This window comes from Penicillium nucicola (genome assembly GCF_028828085.1).
Source record: "Penicillium nucicola strain IBT 29836 chromosome Unknown utg000010l, whole genome shotgun sequence".
Classification (NCBI taxonomy): Eukaryota; Fungi; Ascomycota; class Eurotiomycetes; order Eurotiales; family Aspergillaceae; genus Penicillium; species Penicillium nucicola.
Window position 1 is genome coordinate 2767340 of NW_026643134.1, and position 18112 is coordinate 2785451.

The 18112-nt window shown below is 47.0% G+C and overlaps 8 protein-coding genes across 8 annotated transcripts; 5 read left to right on the forward strand and 3 right to left on the reverse strand.

Annotated features, from left to right (window-relative positions):
* Window positions 1–172: 172 nt before the first annotated feature.
* On the reverse strand, window positions 173–2470 carry N7511_009592 (uncharacterized protein; the record flags this gene model as incomplete). Its single annotated transcript, XM_057131969.1, has 2 exons — window positions 173–2165; window positions 2229–2470. The coding sequence occupies 2 exons, from the start codon at window positions 2468–2470 to the stop codon at window positions 173–175; spliced, it is 2235 nt and encodes a 744-aa protein (XP_056979957.1).
* A 198-nt stretch (window positions 2471–2668) lies between these two features.
* On the forward strand, window positions 2669–4132 carry N7511_009593 (alpha/beta hydrolase; the record flags this gene model as incomplete). Its single annotated transcript, XM_057131970.1, has 5 exons — window positions 2669–2778; window positions 2827–2900; window positions 2947–3147; window positions 3204–4001; window positions 4068–4132. 5 exons carry the CDS (start codon window positions 2669–2671, stop codon window positions 4130–4132), a joined length of 1248 nt encoding a protein of 415 aa, XP_056979958.1.
* Window positions 4133–6307: 2175 nt separating this feature from the next.
* N7511_009594 (uncharacterized protein) lies at window positions 6308–6783 on the forward strand (the record flags this gene model as incomplete). Its single annotated transcript, XM_057131971.1, has 3 exons — window positions 6308–6594; window positions 6647–6708; window positions 6758–6783. The coding sequence occupies 3 exons, from the start codon at window positions 6308–6310 to the stop codon at window positions 6781–6783; spliced, it is 375 nt and encodes a 124-aa protein (XP_056979959.1).
* Window positions 6784–7236: 453 nt separating this feature from the next.
* On the reverse strand, window positions 7237–7512 carry N7511_009595 (uncharacterized protein; the record flags this gene model as incomplete). Its single annotated transcript, XM_057131972.1, has 2 exons — window positions 7237–7287; window positions 7381–7512. The coding sequence occupies 2 exons, from the start codon at window positions 7510–7512 to the stop codon at window positions 7237–7239; spliced, it is 183 nt and encodes a 60-aa protein (XP_056979960.1).
* Window positions 7513–8336: 824 nt separating this feature from the next.
* Window positions 8337–8813, forward strand: N7511_009596 (uncharacterized protein; the record flags this gene model as incomplete). Its single annotated transcript, XM_057131973.1, has 2 exons — window positions 8337–8634; window positions 8698–8813. 2 exons carry the CDS (start codon window positions 8337–8339, stop codon window positions 8811–8813), a joined length of 414 nt encoding a protein of 137 aa, XP_056979961.1.
* A 3429-nt stretch (window positions 8814–12242) lies between these two features.
* N7511_009597 (glycosyltransferase family 2 protein) lies at window positions 12243–13910 on the forward strand (the record flags this gene model as incomplete). Its single annotated transcript, XM_057131974.1, has 6 exons — window positions 12243–12369; window positions 12445–13007; window positions 13058–13200; window positions 13257–13344; window positions 13405–13589; window positions 13640–13910. The coding sequence occupies 6 exons, from the start codon at window positions 12243–12245 to the stop codon at window positions 13908–13910; spliced, it is 1377 nt and encodes a 458-aa protein (XP_056979962.1).
* Window positions 13911–14256: 346 nt separating this feature from the next.
* N7511_009598 (acyltransferase family protein) lies at window positions 14257–15594 on the forward strand (the record flags this gene model as incomplete). The annotated part of the gene is made up of 1 exon (XM_057131975.1): window positions 14257–15594. The coding sequence occupies one exon, from the start codon at window positions 14257–14259 to the stop codon at window positions 15592–15594; it is 1338 nt and encodes a 445-aa protein (XP_056979963.1).
* A 220-nt stretch (window positions 15595–15814) lies between these two features.
* Window positions 15815–17796, reverse strand: N7511_009599 (uncharacterized protein; the record flags this gene model as incomplete). The annotated part of the gene is made up of 10 exons (XM_057131976.1): window positions 15815–15911; window positions 15963–16132; window positions 16201–16309; window positions 16363–16605; window positions 16664–17039; window positions 17097–17248; window positions 17302–17452; window positions 17523–17540; window positions 17597–17646; window positions 17696–17796. 10 exons carry the CDS (start codon window positions 17794–17796, stop codon window positions 15815–15817), a joined length of 1467 nt encoding a protein of 488 aa, XP_056979964.1.
* Window positions 17797–18112: the final 316 nt, after the last annotated feature.

Below are 18112 nucleotides of genomic sequence, written 5' to 3' on the forward strand. Positions count from 1 at the left end.
TGATAAGACGGGTCAGTTCTCGCCGGATCTTGGCCTGCTATGGGCGGTCTGCTTGTATACATTGCTTTTGCAACATATCAAAGTACAAGAAGACCGCGCAAGGCAGGCGAGAATCCGGCGATAACTCGGCGCATCCTCAGATGTTCTGAATGAATACAAAACTATAACAACATCACGTCTTCAACGGCGGTAATCCATATGGCGCATCATAAAAGTCCTTCAAATCATCTTCATCTTCCTCCTCGAATTCGAATGCAGACGTCTCGACCTCGGACTCTTCATCCGCAAGCTGGACACGAGAAAGACGGCTGCGTGTTCCAACGTTTGAGGCGGGTGTTCCCTCTGGATCAAATGGCTCGTGCGATTCCTCGCGAGGGAGACGCATGGCCAGGAAGCCATCCGGCGCACGCTCAGCGCGGTCCATGACTTCATTCATGTATTTGCGGACTTCATCTGCTGGCTTGACGACTCGGGCGAGTGGTTCGAGAATTGTTGTGCTTGGTGAGTGGATGCGGAATGTGACTGGTTGCCAGTATTCCTTGAGGTTTGCCTCGTTAATAGGGGCAGCCGATGCGTCGGGCATTGGAGAATCACTTGGTTCTTGCTTATGTGGTGTTCCGCCTGGTTGAGCGGGGGTTTGAGGACCGGCTGGGTCTGCTCCCTTTTCGGCCTTGCCCTTCGGCTCGCCCTTCTTGGATTTTGATGCGCTCTTTCCTTTGCCTTTGGAGTTGGCGGCCTCTGTGGGTGTCTCAAGAGGGAACGTTGCGTTTGCGTCAACTTTTCGTACTACCAGGAATGATGCAATGACCGTGTTTTCGTCTGGAAGCCATTCGAGAATTGTGTTTTCAGGGAACAAATAACGGTCGCCTGAGCCAGCGTGACCAGAAGTAGCATTTCCGTATGGTGTTAAGGGAGACGTGAACTCGAAAACCACAGATTTGTAGCCTACACGCGGGGGAGCGAGCGGAGCCACTGGTGAACGGTAGAAGGAATTAGGTGTGGCGTATTGCGGTGGGCGGGATTGGATTGGAGTTTGCGACCCATAAGCTGGTTGTGGGTATGGAGGGTATGGGGGTCCTGGTCCTGGCCTTGCTGCCGACTGCGGCCGACCGGCTGGCGTTGAAGTGAGATTTGCTGTAGGGGTCTGCTGCGGACCGGGGGTGGAGACAGGAGCTCGAGTGCTGGCATTGACACTAGCTGTAGATGAAGTTGGCGTAGCCTGGGAGTCTTTGTTGGGCACAGCTGTTGGCTCTTGCTTGATTGTCGCCGTCCCAGCGGAGTTTTGAGGATTAGCCGGCTTTTCTGTCGAGGCAGCAGGGGGGTGAGAGGCACCCGCCTGGGTAGGCGGTAGCTTGGCCGGTGATTTTGTCTGAGTTGCAGGCTGCTCCTTGGAGGCTGGCTTTGCGCCATCCTGTTTTGGCTGAGGCTGGGGTTGCGGGGTGGATTGGGGTTGTGGAGTCGGAGTTTGTTGTGGTTGAGCTGTCGCAGAAGCCTGCTGGCGTTGCTCTTGTTGTTCCCTTGATTTAATAATGGCGTTCAGTTCGTCAATGTGTGCCTGGAAAGCTCGAAGTTGCTCTTGGGATGCTTGGCTGGAGGCAACCACACGCATCAAAGCCTTGAGCTCTGGATCTGCTGCCGCTCTTGTAGCCAGCATTTGGATCACAGGGTCCGGGCTTGGCTTAGCAGGCTGGCCATTAGGTCCCTTTTGCCCCGGTTGTGGCCTTTGCCCGCCTTGAGGGGACGGAGCATTGCTTTGGTTCGGGCCACGAGGTTGCTGGGCCGGAGGATGACTTCCAGAGTAACCAGGACGGCCTGCAGGGGCGGGCGAATATTGGTTTGGGCGCTGAGGATTGGATGGGGAAGGGTAGGGGCGGTATTGTTGGAAGTTGTTGGGGTGACCATAGTGCACCATCGGTCGTTGCGGGGACGCATATTGTAGAGATGGTGGCGCATTGGGATCTTTGACAGTGTAGATCATGGCATCAAAGAAATGAGGACCGATTGTGATATCGCAAGGACCGACTTTGGTCATGCTGTCCTTTGGCGGGTTGTTCCGTTCGATTTGCTCCCGCTTCGTCTTCTTGGGCTTCGTGAAATATCGCACAAGGATGCCATCGCTGAGCCATTTCTTCTTAGACCGTTCAAGTGCAGCGAGGAGCACTGCGCTATAGGTTGATAACGTACACTGTCAGTCGTTTCTCAAACTAATGTGGATAGGGAGCTCGAACCTTTCGGCGATTGATTGGTATTCCTTGTCGGATAAGGTCAGTGGTTGTCGCGCGCGAAGAACAGGTAAACCCTCGACATCCTTGAGATTGGTGGGCAAAGGCGCGTCAACGAATTCTAGTGGAGATGGGGCGCGAGGAGTTGGCGCTTTTTTCTTGGTAGACTGAGGCGCGGCTTCGGAGACACGTCTTTTGGCCGCCGATTCCCGTCGGTCACGCGGCGGGAGTCTGCGCTTTTCAGCCATCAGGGGTTCAATGAGATAAATGCGCCAGTGGTGACAGTAGGATAGTAATCATAACAGAGGAGAAAAGGGGGATGAGAGCAAGGTGAGGAGTGTGGAGAAGAAGTGGAAGGGAGAAAAGCGACGCGATAAAGAAGCTTATCGGCCGTGTGTCTAATCTCTCCTCCGCTCACCTCCGCATGTCAACAACATCACCTCAAAATGGTTGAGCTTAAGCCCATTTTCAGAAAGGCCTACTGGTCTTTGGTAGCTGGCGGTCTGATCTACGTGCTATTTGTTTGCGCTTTGACTTTCCCGCAGGTTCAACGTTTGTATGTAGTTCCCCAGCACGCAAAGGCTGAGCTAACCAAATGATTTAGTTGCCTCTATGCCAATAAGATCAATCCAACTCTATGGCAGGATGTAAACCTTGTCGAGCAATTTGGGTTCTTAAGTATGACGCCGACTACCTCGGGCTGTTCCTTGCTAATGCACCACAGGAACCCAAGTCCAGCCTTTCAATCTGGTGACTCCTGATAACGAAACCATCTATGGATGGCACTTAATTCCGTTGCATCTTTGCCGGGAGCATGAAGAGGTACTGATGAACAATGCTGCAACGGGTCCCGTGGAGGACTATACCAAGACCACTGCATTTAAACTCCTTGCCAACGACCCCAACGCACGAGTTGTTGTGAATTGTAGGTAGCACGCAGCTAGCGACCGAAGAAGCCAAGATGCTGACATTTAACTTTAGTCCATGGCAATGCAGCGCATCTGGGATCTGCCCAGCGTCCTGCCACGTACAATACAATGCTCAGCCTTTCTACTCCTTCCAATCCAGTTCATGTCTTTTCCATTGACTATCGTGGATTTGGTGTGAGCACTGGCAGCCCCACAGAAGAAGGTCTCATCACAGATGCTGTGTCTCTAATCAACTTCCTTACGGCCGGTCCATTGAACATTCCAACTTCTCGCATTGTTCTTACAGGCCAGAGTCTTGGAACTGCTGTTACAGCTGCAGTCGCTGAACGCTTTGCATTTGGATCTCCTGACCCTCATGCTATCCAGCCAGCCATTAAGAATGCTGAGCCTTTTGCAGGTGTTGTTCTTCTGGCGTCATTTGGTCGCTTGACCAGCGTCATTGAAAATTACAGCCTGAAGGGTATCACGCCTCCAATGTTATCCCCTCTCATGGGATACCCTCGCTTCCAGAGATGGGTGCTGAGCCATATTGCGGACCACTGGGATACAATTGGAAGAGTGGCCCGGCTCACTGGCGTCGAGCCAGCAGAGGCGGACGCTTCTGGTGTCAAGTATACAGACAAAAGTCTCGATCTCACAATTGTCCATGCAATGGACGATGTCGAAATTCCTTGGTATGAAGGACGTCGTGTTTGGCAAGCTGCCACTGGTGAAAACATTCCCGGCGCTCCTGGTAACTTGATATATCACAAATCTGAAAGCAATGGCCCAAGCGAACTTAAGGTGTGGAAGAGTTCACCTGGCAGTGAAGTTACGAAGACAGTCAGGTGGGAGCGGGTCAGTCACGGCGGTATGTTCAAGAAAACTCTGATTACTTTTATCAGACTAACATTAGCTTCTCTTTCGTGCTTTTTAGGTCATAACCGTGTCGCATCATTCTCAGTGGCTGGTCTTGCTGTACTGCGGGCGTTTGAGGGGTAATATTACTCCTGAAATGCTGGAAAGATCCGTGAGAATAAACAATGCCCAATCTAGAACGAAATTATTTTCTTGTCATCTCGGTTGTTTCTCGATTGCTTCTGTAATTAAACTTTTGAATGTGAAACCCCCCTATTTGGACAGGAATATGTGTTTCGAGAGGCCTCCAGGCGGAGAGATTCTACAGTTCAATTTTATCAGAGAAATTGAGTCTCCAGACACAGATCAAACGTTGAACTTGACAAAATCAATAGCTTTGTCACTCATACCACGGGCAAAGTGCCTCTAGCAAGTCCAATTGAGCCTATGTATCACCAGTTCTCTTTCTGACCTCTTCCAAAGACTCAGTCTCAGATGCTTACTGAAAGTAGGAACACAAGTCCAGCCGAATCAGGATATCTGACGGGTTCTCCTGTGAAGGAGGAACGTTGATTCTGCTTCAATCGTGCTGTAGCTCACGAAGACTTCACTGGTGTATGAGATTAGACATGCGCCGCTATTTGTGCTACTTCAAACCTTGTTCTCTTCAACTTCGAGAAGATCGGTAAACGTGCTGGGAGTGTAGGTAGTTTTAAATGAGAACTCTAACTTATTACGACGATGTGTTCGACACTAGTGACAGGCAGACATCAGGAAGACAAGGCCAACTTTGTCTTGTATGCTACCTCCCTTAGCCGGAAGTACGCACAATAAAGTGAGGCATGTCATCATCCTATAACTTGAAAATTTCAGACAGCCAGAGGAGCGTCCTCCCGGTAATCGATCGTAGAACCTAGTGGCAAGTGACACAGGTTGCCCTCGACTGACTCAAGATGTCCGGACCCAGGACCGCGGGGTGGATGTCTTGGCAGATCGAATAACCCTCAAAAATACGATGGGCTATACTAATCCTGTCATATATAGCAGTTACTGGAACTTATTAATTGAATGCTTGTTTAGACATAATGTTGAGTCTCGTGGGCATCATCTTGTGCAACCCTTTCTGTCTTCAATTTTCCGCGTCCGCTAGGGACGCTTATTTCCATCTCGCTAATTAGATGGCCCCTATATGGAACTTCCATTTACTTTGCATCAACGAACAGGCTTTTCCCGTTGACATGGAAGTCACGGATCGATCCGCAATACGCCTAGATCTTGAGCTTTTCGGTTTCGCTCTCGCTCGATATAAGTTAGGATTGCCACTTTGCGGAACTTCTTTGCGGAGCTTCTTGGCGGACACAGACATGGTACGGAGGAAGAGGCAGTGCGAAAAGCAAGCTGTTTTTTATTCCGCTGGAAGGAAGGGCATGGCAATGTTCCAAACATAGTACCGACGTGGGCATACTTCACACCTTGACTTGTTACTTTGCTATTTGCTAGACGTTCCAGATTGTTAGATACTGACTCCAACCCTCTTTTGACGTATCTTTACAATAAAGTAAATAGGTACCCGCTGGGAAAACAGAGTGCTGGGTCATTAACAATCTGGCTGCTAAGATGATTGACGTAGTGCCAAGTGTTTCCGGAGCGGACGCTAAATCATGTATTGGTCTTGGCATCTACCGCCGGACATCTAGACTTTCTATGACAGAGACGGTTGAAGCTTCCGTGGTCGTCACTGCGAATGAGGTAGCTCCGATTAATTATAGATTGCCAAGATCCAGTGGGAGATCATGACTAGTCCGATGGTTTATACCGATTTGATGGTATCAGATCCACAGTTCGTATCAGAATCAAAGTCAAATAACATGTCTTGGTCTAAACTTGTCAATTGAGCTCTACCGATTTAGTGCACATCCAATGATTAGTACTAGAGCTTCTGTTATTTCTGCTCTTTTTTCCTTGAGGTCGGGAAAACTTATGCCATGGTTCATACCTGGTCTATTTCATTGGTTCGAGGTAGCTCAGCCTCTCTGCTCTAAGGCCATCATCTATGGAACGTGATACCATATGTCGGAATACGAAGCAAGGCCGCTTTTGTAAACATCACAGGGTGCCTTCGAAGAGTTCCTTCCAATCTGGGCTCAGTCAATTACGCCTTCTAAGTGAATTGAAAGACGTAATGGAAGCTACGAAGCCATTATATAAAGGCCGTGAATGCTCTGCTGAAATCAAGTTCATCAGCAAGAAATAGAATCATAACAATCATCTTCATTATCAAATTTCAACGCTTCCTCAAGGAACAACCCAAGCTCCACAATGAAGTCCCCAATGTTTATCTTGACAGCTTTGCTCCCCATTGCTGTGCAGGTTGCAGTGGCAGCCCCAACAGCGGAAGCATTTGATGGCTCGCTTGAGGAGAGAGGCAATGGTAACTTTGGTGGCCATGATGGTCATAGGGGAGATCGTGACCACGACCGTGACCATGACCGTGACCCTTGTGTTGTTCGCAGGACATACTCGTACTACAAGTATCCCTGTGTGTCGAGTGACAAGGTTGGCGAGTCCAAGGTTGGGGATAAGTTCCAGCCTGTCTGCAAGTACCAGTAAGTATTTGACACAATCGAAGGAGAACGTTGACCTAATGAATCGTCCAAGGAACTGGTACAAGAACTCCAAGGGTTGGTGGGTTTTGCAAGAGAACAAGCCTTTCCGTTGCGGTGAGTACTCTTGAATAAAGCTGATAACATTTCCTAACTCATGTTCCAGAGGTCAACCCTCCTCAATGCCCCTAGGCGGAGCAAATCTCGGGGTAAATTGCCAGGTTCGGGCTTGATCCAGGTTCTTAGCGAACCTTTCGCTGGCTAGTCTTACGCTCTTTGGTCTTTTTCTTTTTTTTTTCCAATTTTCACTTTGCTTTCAAGTATCTATTAATCACTATGTGGAAACTACTACAGACTATATTTGTATATATAGTCATGTCGCTCCCTCACTAATCTAATTATGAAAAATGCTGCGTTACAAATTTCCGGTGCATTATTGGTCAAAATTTGAGTAACTGTTTAGAATCCATTGAAATATCATAAGGTAGTCTATCTTGCATACGTAACGCATAGCTTAGGTTAATTTTCCTTTCTATGCTAGATTTTAAAAGCAACAGATATGAATTATTGATTGACTTGCTCTATTCACATATTTAATCAAATGTTGATACATCAAAACATACATTTATTCGGATAAGTTAATGTCTAGATGTCGAGCGACCCTTTGAACCAGTAGTCGAAGTATGTGGGATGTTGCTAGACCGATTCCAAGATCGATACTAGAGGGTGCGGGCTTAGTTCTGATTCTCATCAAGTTGTGCAGAGTATCGAAAAACAATGATAACTTACCTCCGATCGTTGGCGGCGACTATGACGAGCTGGAGCTCCGCGATTTGTTACTTTGGAGTGATCCTCAGTGTTGTAATCTGGGTCGGACTCGGCATCACTGCTAAACTGGAGGTCCTTTGAGGACCGAGACATGCTAGTGGATCGGGAGCGCATGTTTATGTTCAATGTCGAATGGAAGAGTTGCGTGAATAGGAGATAATTATGTTGTTAAATCTAGAAGATCTGGACAGCAAACTCTTCCCCCTCTTATACTGCGCGGAGGCGACAGCATTGTTGCCCCCGACATTAGATTGACTTCATTGTGAGCGCAAAGGCAAAAAGTGAAGGAACAAAGAAATTGAAAGAGGGACAGAGAAGCTGGACCATTCGAGGTGCATATTCAGGGAGACTATTGAATCTAAGCCGATAAACAACAGCTAAGATCGGGAATCTCCGTTGGCGTGGAGGTTTATAGTGGAGATCCCAACGCGGTAAGATGTACTCCCTCACCTTTCAATGGAAACTAAGACCAAAGTCAATTCGACGAAAAGTAAGACCTCGATTCATCTTTCTCGAGGATCCAACTCCGCTAGGAAACCGAATCCATTTGGTCGTCAATCGCCAGACAATCATCACCAACTTCGTCCCCCAAGTGGAACCCACCGACGTCATTCCCACGATCGAACAAATAGCAAACCTGCAGTATCTTGGCCGACGTGGAAACCAGCGAAACAGGACCGGAGATTACTCGAAAATGCTTGCTGCCTGCTGAGATAGCTGTCGATCTCTCCACTTGTCAATGTCATAGCCCCTCAGGGTACAGTCCCTCGCAACTTGCTAAATCAGCCCTACGTCAGCCTCAGCCCTACCGTTTCCGAATGTCTCTCCCGAATTCCTCGAATTACCCCAACTCCAAACATCCGCAATACTTCAGCATGACCTCGGCCAGTGACTCTGTCTCTTCGCATAATAGTTCAATGGCCTCGTGCGAGCAAAGAGTTGAAGCCCAGGTTGAGGCTGACGCTGCGGTCCAACATTCCGAGCAGCGTGTTTCTGCAGGCATGAAACATCAACATAACTCGATGAATGTTGGAAATTCGATTTCACAGTTTGCGACCTCGGCCAGTATTGTCGCCTCCGAAAACATTGCCACAATGAAGGAGGTGATGATAGAGGATGCTCTTCCTCGGGCACAGGAGGCCTGGCAAACTGTGGAGGAGCAGTTCCAGGCGCTTACGAACGGAAAGAACGAGAACGAGGAGTCGGCATCGGAAGGTTCGCACTGGCTTTTGACGAGACTGAATATGAGTGGATATTGACACCATATGGTTATACTAGAGCTTACTTTGACATCCGAGGAGCACGAATGCATCAACAAGATGGACAACGAGCGGATCTGCGACTTTCTGAGAGAGAAACATATGAGTACAACGCGACCACGAAAGACGAATTAGACGTTTACAACCTTCATTTTTGGCGTTAGGAGTTCTTCTTCATTGACTGGAGAAGGAAGATGAGCCGGTCCGTTTGCGACCTTGATGTTGCTCACTTTCATATATTAGGGGACAGGATCCTCTTTTTTTCATTCCAAATGTATGACTAGATTTCGCAACATACTTCAGCCGGATTAGATTGTCTTGTACACGCACAATGAAGACATATTATGAGACTGAGCTGCAGTCCTTCACCTTTGCGAAATGCGAAATGCTTTGAGTCTTGAAATTTTGACAAGTATTGAATCCAAGCCAACCAATCCAGATACTTACCTTCAATGATTTATACCACGTCAAAAGACTATATGTTTCCTAGCTTGAAAGTTGGATCAAGCGGCAAAAACAACGCGCCAAATCTGAAAGTACAGTCTGTGTTCATCGTGTGTATGATGTCAATTTGTTGATCATATCCAGGTCGTCAATGGCTGGTATAGATACCCTGATTATATAAGTTAATCCAGGTCTCAGCCCATGAGTACACAGCGACTCATACTCTAGAGAATTGAATGACAACATAAAGGATCAATAAACGTCATTTTACTCTGCTTCGCAGCTCGTTTGAGCGCTTGGAGCTGGATTTCTTAAGTATATACACCGACGTCGCGCAACTTACAGCGCTAGACTTAGCAGCTATGATTTCAGCTGCGGCAACTCCTAACCTCGCAATTCCCTGCAAGTATGAACCTCCAATGCTCACCCAGTCTTGCCAGTATGTCAACTCGGCGCAAGCGTGGATCAGTTGCGGAGCCTTCGTTATCTCGGGGGGAACCTGGGCGAGAACCGTGGGGGCGCGTAACGAGACAGAGCAGTCATAACCACACTATTTTACTATGATATGATCCCATGGTATTGAATCTCTCATTGGTCGACGAGCTGCTACTGTACTGTAGATAGTTATAGCGTTGGTAATTGTGACGGGGCATTTTTCATCGATAACCGCCTACATCAAATACGACGTGCAAGAAAAGATCGACAATACATTTAAGATGAATCTGGAAATATGGCAATGGATATTTATACAGATGGGTGGTAAAATTCCCAATGTCCCTAAGTTTCTACTGTGGTATCTGTTTGGACGCCGCGCGTCAAAGGTTTAGTGAACAAAACTGTATCGATGATACGAATTTTGCGAAGTGTCCCCACCACTTCAATTCTTTAGCTCTTTAGTTCTTTAGCCCTGGGGCAGGAGGGTTGAAAAGTAATATAAATGTTTGCTACCGGTATAGATACTGCTATCTGAAATTAAAGCGGCGAAGGGCGAGCATTGAAACGCAATTGGAAAGCTAAAGATCACCAGACGAGATCCTGTCTATGTAGATTTATAGAAGGGATATGTGAATGAGACAACGAAGCTCCCGACGCCTGGTGCTCGGGAGACATTTTGCTTACGCGTAAGGGCCCACTTGACTGGCACTCGAGAGACATAGATAAGACGGTGCTACTGCCTTCACCAAGTTGAGCTGAAAAATTGCTGAGATCCCCTGCGCACTGGATTGGTCGTTCAATCGAGCGTGATACCTACTAGGGTTCGTCGGCCTAAACAACTTAAAAAAATCTTAATGGTACGCTAACAAGAACGAGTTTTCCTCCTCTCCCTCTTGTCACTTGAGATCTAAGTTATCGCTTGGGTATCTAACTATGAATAAGCTCGGTGTATCCACGGTTGGAAGGCTACCTTTCACGATATGTTCGATCTAACCGACTGTATCGCAATCACATTGCTAGTGATTGGAGGACGAACAATCTGGAATTCGCGAAAGTTCATGACAGGCTTCAGTAGAGGACAGGAGATAGTTTCCTCAGTTTCTGTGGTCCTCTATCTTGTTAGCGTATGCCTCTTTGTGGCAAGTCTTTTATGGCGAGGTTCAGTGATTGTCTCCCTTTTGGATCCAGCTACTGACTCTAATAGCCGTAACATACTCGAAGGATGAATGTTCAGGAGGATTCTTTTCTGAAATAAGCGAGTCCTATTCACGCCTCAGTAGAGCACCAAAGATTCTTCTATCGCTTTCCGTGGTCCTCTATATCCTTGGTCTAATCGTTCATCTAGAAATAAGTCAACAACAAAGTACTGTACAGTTCTTGTGTCCCTTTTTGATCCACTTACTGATTTCTCAGCAGCTCAAATCCGCTTGAAGGTGAAAAATACACCACACACTCTCGATAACAGAAAGTAAAGTACTGGGCCAAAAAAAGATTTGCAATAATGAGCTTGTATGAATTGTCACTGCTTATGTATGTATCGTGTAACTTAACTTATCAATCATCTAGAGGAAAGTCTTGGAAGAAAAAAAAGAAAAGCAAAAAAAGAAACGCTCACTCGAGGACGGTGTTTTAGGAATAGCCGAACGCGGGGGTCGAACCCGCAGCCTTAAGATTAAGAGTCTTACGCTCTACCGATTGAGCTAGCCCGGCCGGGCTGTTGAAAGGCCATTAATTTGTGGCTACAAAAGCCAGAGTCCTTAATATACATCGCAAATGTTTTATGATTTACTTAGTTGGGCATTGCCCTGTGCCATATTTATTGAGCCAGCTCCGAGATTTGACCAGGGTTACCTGAGCACATCTCAATACCTGGAGTGACAAGAGTCAGGGCATCCTTACCGTAGAACTGAATGAACCAAATCTGGTGGCTGATGCCCGCGCGATACTGCAGTGTGACCGATATATTCCTATGCAGTAAGCAGCCAAACGAGCCCTGGAGGGGCACCAACCCGATCCTCGTTCCACCCTTCGGAAGCAAGTAACGACAGCCATTGGTCGTGGAGCCCGTATTCCTGGACCTAGTCAATATTTAAAGAAGTAGTTCAAGGAGATCGGTCTCTTGGATTTGGATCGGAGACAGAATTTCAGATACGTCTTCCGCTATCCGAGAATCACAGCGCTGGTGTTAGATCCGAGCACCTCAAATCCATGTCCATGTTTCGATCAGCGAAGTTATATCTCTCGACATAAGTAATAAAGCCAGAGACCTGGACATCCCATTTTCCTGATCGGATCGCAAGCTCAAACATCGACAGTTTCCCCCACTTTAAGCGACCATCGAGCTACAGTAAATGTATAAACGTGCATACACGTGATGGGTCAGATCAACATGAATAGACATAAGATCGACGGAAAACACTGACAGATTAGAAATGATCTACATGGCGTAGGAACTATCGAATCGAGGAGAGTTCAGCTAGCTGAAAAAAAGCACTTTGTGAAGCTTTCACGCTCACTTTGCCTGAATCCCAGCTCACTTGTAAGATTGAGTGGACCAATGACCGCCCGAGATACATGTAGCGTTATACAGTATGCAGTAAGGTTCCGCAAGGGCTCTTTTTGTACTATATGATCGTCGAGGGTACCCATTGGAGTCTTGTAAATAACTTCTTCTTCTCTCCCAGTATGACTGTTGCCATTAATGGCATTTCCAATGGACCGAGTTCCCAATGGAGACACACTAATCGAATCTACAACATTCTGGAATACAACTACATAGTCTTTCCCCTTACGTTCATTGTCACCTTCTACGGTAGGGTTTCCTCGACCATGCCCATTTCTGAAATCCCAACTAAACAGAAAAGGTACTGACGTAAATTCAACCCAGCCCTAAAACATATCACCAACCGGTTCGGTTACTATGTCGATGTATCAGAAGATGGCTGGACAAAATCGGCGATCACTCACGTTGTTCTATCTGGAATGTTCCAGCTGTTGCAAATGCCACCCCATGGAAATCTACTGGGCTTGTGTTTGCCTATGCGACCAAACAAGTTCGCGCGTCGACCGAAGACACGACGCCTGGGAACACTGTATGTTTGTCTTGTGACGAAGGGCACAAATGTACAAACTGCAATCAATACCACCAAATACTGGGACAGTCTCAAGCTTCGAGATCACCCCTCAGTCAAGTTCCATGTTCTTGTCGATAGCGAGAATTCCGATTCATTTTCTCAACTCCCTTTGTACATCAAAGTTGACCAAGTGCCGAATGACGTCCCTTTCAAAAAGGCCAAGTATAAGGCCCGGGCACAAGAGTACTTCCGAATTAAATACAAGTTCTCGAAAGAGGACTGGGTGTTGCATTTGGACGAGGAGTCGGAGATGGATGACCGTGCCCTACAGACGACGTTGGATTTCATTGAGCGAGGCACGGCAGACCTGGGAATGGTAAAATTTCCCTCAGCAGCTGTAAGGCATCGCTGATCTAGTATTTCTAGGGTACAATCTTCTATACCTCTGCCAACCACTGGAAAAACATGTTTCTTTCCGCGGCAGAGGTGGGAAGGGTGACTGAGGACTTTGGAAGATTCCAACTACCCTTGCTACTCTTCAACCGTCCCTTTTTGGGCTGGACGCATGGGTCAGAATGCCCTTGGACAAATGCCCTGAGAAAGACTTAGTCCTAACAAAAAACAGGTCATGGCTTCTTATCAACGGCGCTGTCGAAAATGCAATTGGCTGGGACACCGACAATGTGTGCGAGGATTATTGGTTTGGATACCATGTGAGAAACATCAAAGCAGATGATATCAAGGGCTGTGCTGTGCGCTGACATCAATTCCAGGCCGCCGCTCGTGGCTACAAATCCGAATGGCTCCACGCCATATTTCGCGAGCAACCACCATGCACTTTCAAAGATATGTGCAAGCAGCGACGCCGCTGGTTTACAGGAATATTCTTTTTCGAAAAGCCTGTTGCAGGCCTTGTACTGAGCTGCGGGATCTTGGCCGGACTCGGCTCGCTGATATAGTGAGTGAATTTGTAGTCTGATGTGGAGTATATGCTGATCATTCTTATAGTCCTATTATGGGCGCTATTGGATATAAATCGGCGGTTCCTGCTTGGTACAGAGATGTCATATTCTTTAATGATGCGTCTTGTTTGCATGTTCTCATTTCCGCCTGTGTTCTGCAGGATCTCGCTGTCACTGATATGTCGTGGATTTCTATCGTATCCCATGTCATGATGTCTATTGCTCTGTGGCCTTTGGTGAATTTTGTGCACATTGTGATCTTTATGACTACAGTTGTGTCGCCTCCTACGGGATTTGATGTGATCAAGAAGAAGTGAGAACAGGCTGGATGCTCGGTGACCACACTTGGAAGCAGCAAAATGATGATTGGAATATTATAATCAAATAGATGGACTGATAGCACTTTAAATTACATATGCTGTAAGTATCGACACATGGGTACCGCCGGCTTTCCTCTTCATTAAACCCAGCATCTGCCTGATGAGCATGCCCACGCCAATAGTGGTACCATGCAGAATTCCATACGTATTCAAACCTGGTGACTTGTAATTTATAGCATGAGCGCTTCTCTACGACTAACACGTGTCAATTGATTATATTTGCTTTGTTCGTATGTCTCATCATCTTTCTCCGACCATCACCTCGAAGCATCGTGAGCGCAAAATGTCTCCAACCCCACCAAACACAACCCAATCTCCTATTACGAACCGCATCAAATGGATTGACGGTCTTCGAGGAATTGCCGCATTTGTCGTGGCATTCAACCACTACTTCTGCAGCGAGTTTCCGATGCCATTTCGCACGTACGGCACAGAGCCCCCTGAAGAAAACCAACGGCTCATCCAACTTCCTCCAATCAAGTTTCTATGGTCCATGAAAGCAATGGTACTTTTATTCATGGTGATATCCGGCTATTCAGCATCTAGATCTCTCCTGGAGACTAGGGACAACCGGCCAGAGCAGCTCACAGATCGTCTACGGTCCTCAATTTGTCGCCGCCCGTTCCGCCTTCTCTTACCCGTCCTTGCAATAGCTGTACCCAGTCAAGTAGCCTTTTACTGTGATCTTTTCAAAGGAGCATTGACAGAGGACTTCACCGCATGGGTCCAGCCATGGACATCTCCATGGCATCACGTGCTCTACGTCTGCGCATACATGGCTGATAATTTGGAAATTGTTCAATTACAATGGAATCTAGGAGTGAATGCGCAGACCTGGACAATACCGCTTGATCTTCGCGGATCTTACGTGGTGTACTTCATGATATTCGTCCAGGCCGCATGGAGCCCCTACGTGCGAGTATACAGCTTGGGTATGACGGTCCTCTACTTTCTCCGATACGGCCGATGGGATATCTTCTGCTTTCTGGCTGGGCTCGGTCTTGCCGAGATCAACACTATTCACGACCGCACCGGAGATTACCGACGATTCCTTGGGGGATCTGTGAGCTTTGTGCTGCGCCTGGCGCTGGGAGTTTATTTGTTCTGTCTATCTGGCGAAGCGGATACGTATCCAGCGGATTATGGGTTTCTGGGATCGATACAGCCTACGGTCTGGTCTCGTTGGGGCTGGGTAGAGGCGCGACAGACCTGGAATGCTATTGGAGCAGTCCTTCTCTTTTCAGTCTGCATGCAGAGCTCCCGGACTCAGAGGTTTCTCTCCTTGAGGTTATTCCAGTATCTTGGCCGATTGTCTTTCCCGATATATCTTTGTCATGTGTTGGTTTATCAGGTTATACGGAGGCCATTGCGGGATCATGTGTGGTGGCTTTTGGAGAAGCGAGAATACCCTGGTAATTCGAAGGCGGCTGAGAGCTTTGATTCGCTCTTGATAGCTTTGGTCATATCCGGTGTGCTTTGTGGATCTGTGGTATTCCTAGTGGCCGAATTGTATGCGCAATTCGTGGATCCGCAGTTGGTTCGGTTGACTAGGAAGATTGATATTTGGGTGAATCAGAAGGAGGAGACTTGCGCCAAGATTGAAAGTTGGAAGAATCAATAGACTATCTATAGTCCTTGGGAGTACTACTCTTTACTCTTCTCAGAACGGAGATAGAGCACTGTGTCCATGCTATCGGCATAAAGACATAAAGATCTGTATTCTACAGCTTCACGAGGGAATACGTATACCAGATTTTGTTCAACAAGTGTACATTCATGTTAAATGTTAACTTATAGTGATTTTTGATATGATGATATATGCAGAAATGTACATTGCCAGGCTAAGTCTTGACAGTTGATGATGCATCAACTACGACTGTTTCCCGTTCTTCATCACTGCTTTCTTGAGACAATTCCGAATTTCCCTTCTTTTGTTGTCTAAATTGCAACATTAGTTCCAGTCGAAGTCTGGAAGAAGAAATAACGTACCTTCGGTGAATCAAAACAGCGAGAACAAAACCAGCCCATAAAAGGAAGTAGAAAACGAAGGATACCGGCCATCCATGTCGCCATCTTGGTGCGCCGTTCGGACCGGCTGTTGGGAATGCTAATAGCGGAACCCAGATATTGAACGAATAGCCCACCGACATCATAGCGCCCTATTTAACAAGATACCGTGGTAAGTATTGATTCTCATGTAATCATTGGGTCCATGATAAGGACAAACCATGATAAGTGCTCGTTCTTCAGAGTCATCCTTGACAATTGTATTGATCGTTGAATACAATATAGGACTCAAACATCCCGCAGCCCCCATGAAGTACCATGCCGCGAATCTAAGAATGTCAGTAAAGTTTCACCAGGAAATGTCGCACCATGATTAACTGACTTTAGTCCAGTGGGCACGCTCCAAACTATCATGATGATAGTCGAAAACAAGCAGAATGCAGACGCAATAGTGAAGATAATCCACGCCGGGTATATCGCCGCTAATGTGGTTCCCAGCCAGGAAGCAACAATCTGGACACCATAGGTGACAGTTGGGAGCTGGTTGATTTGTTTTACGGTATATCCCTCGGCTTTAAGCCACAGGTTCATGTAACCAGCTGGATATGAACAAACAATCATGCAACTGGAAAACTGATCAGCAAAATATCAAAGACAAACATAGTTCTCGAGACTTGACTCACATATAGCAGCCAACAAAGAGCCAAATATGCCATCGCTTGAAAGTTCTCTTGAAAACATCAAGACTCATCTTTCCAGGTCTGCGAATCTTGGCCCTTTCTGTCCTCTCTCTGGCTAGGACAATGTCCCTATCTGTCAAAAAGAACGGCTTTGGCGATCCAGGGATACCAGGGAAAATAATGAACCCGATGAGGGCGACCGGAATAGTAAAAACACCATCAATGATGAACAGCCATCTCCATCCGGGCATGCCACCAACGCCGGAGAGGTTGGTGTACGCTGCTGCTTGTAGATACCCGCTAATAGCTGAACCCGCGGGGTTCATGATGAACCAAGTTCCTGCTCGCTTGAAGAGCTCTGGGCCCGAGTACCATGAGCCTATCAGGAGTATTCACCGTCAGCCTTTGACTTTTAATCGAATGAGATTGGACTGACCAAGAACGAAGTGTGTGCCAGCAAACACAGGCGCCTCAAGCATTCCTACCAAAACACGAAGTGCGTACATCTGATGGACATTGGTGACTCGGCTTTGAGCAAATGTGCAAATACCCCATAGAACTTCGAGGGTGGGGAGTAGCCATCGGGCCCTATATCCTTGTTAGCGGCCTTTCAGCACACGGCGGAGAATTGCTGAACTCACAATTGCGGGCGCGACATCAAGAGTAGACCGGGGATTTGGAACACAACATATGATGTGTAGTAGCAGATATTGAAATAGTTAAGTTCGTTGCCGTAAAGACCGAAGTCTTCCTTCAAACCGCTCACGTAGGCATTGCTGATGTTTGTTTGGTCTGTAGAGCTTGGTAGTCAGTATCCAGTCTTGTTTTATGCAAAAAAGCTTAAGGGGAAGTCAAGACTCACCTAAGTATTTGACAAAGACTATCTTTCTGTATCAGTAGATGTCAATGTTTCGTGCACAGTTTGGCTATACTTACAACATAGACAGGCAAATACCAGGATTGAAAGATCCAACTTGAAGAGTAATCTAGGATTGTCAGCAATGTACCTCAATTCTTAGAGCTTATTTGACTCACTTTCTCTCTTCTGCTGGATAGTGTGAAGGATACCAGTTGAATACCTCTTTAATTAGTCCGAACAGGGATAACCTGCCGGGCTTTGGCTTCACGTCGGACATGACAAAGCCTGAACAAGGTCCCTACGCACCTTAGTTCTGAAATAATATTCCGAGAGAGAGGATTTTCGGATTTTATCTTAAATAGTCCAGTCTAAAGCCTAGATTCTAGTGTCTGATAGCAAACTAGCCCTACCGTATATTAAAAGAGAAAAAGACAGCGACCATATTAGCACATTAATCCATCCGCTTTCACCATCAGCCGTCTCGGAAGTTTATAGCCCCAGTTAATTCTGCATCAACAGAGAATCTTGGATCAACCGTCGATCAATTCGACGGCCACGGAACCAGGGACGCAATGCTGACGCATAATGGCGTG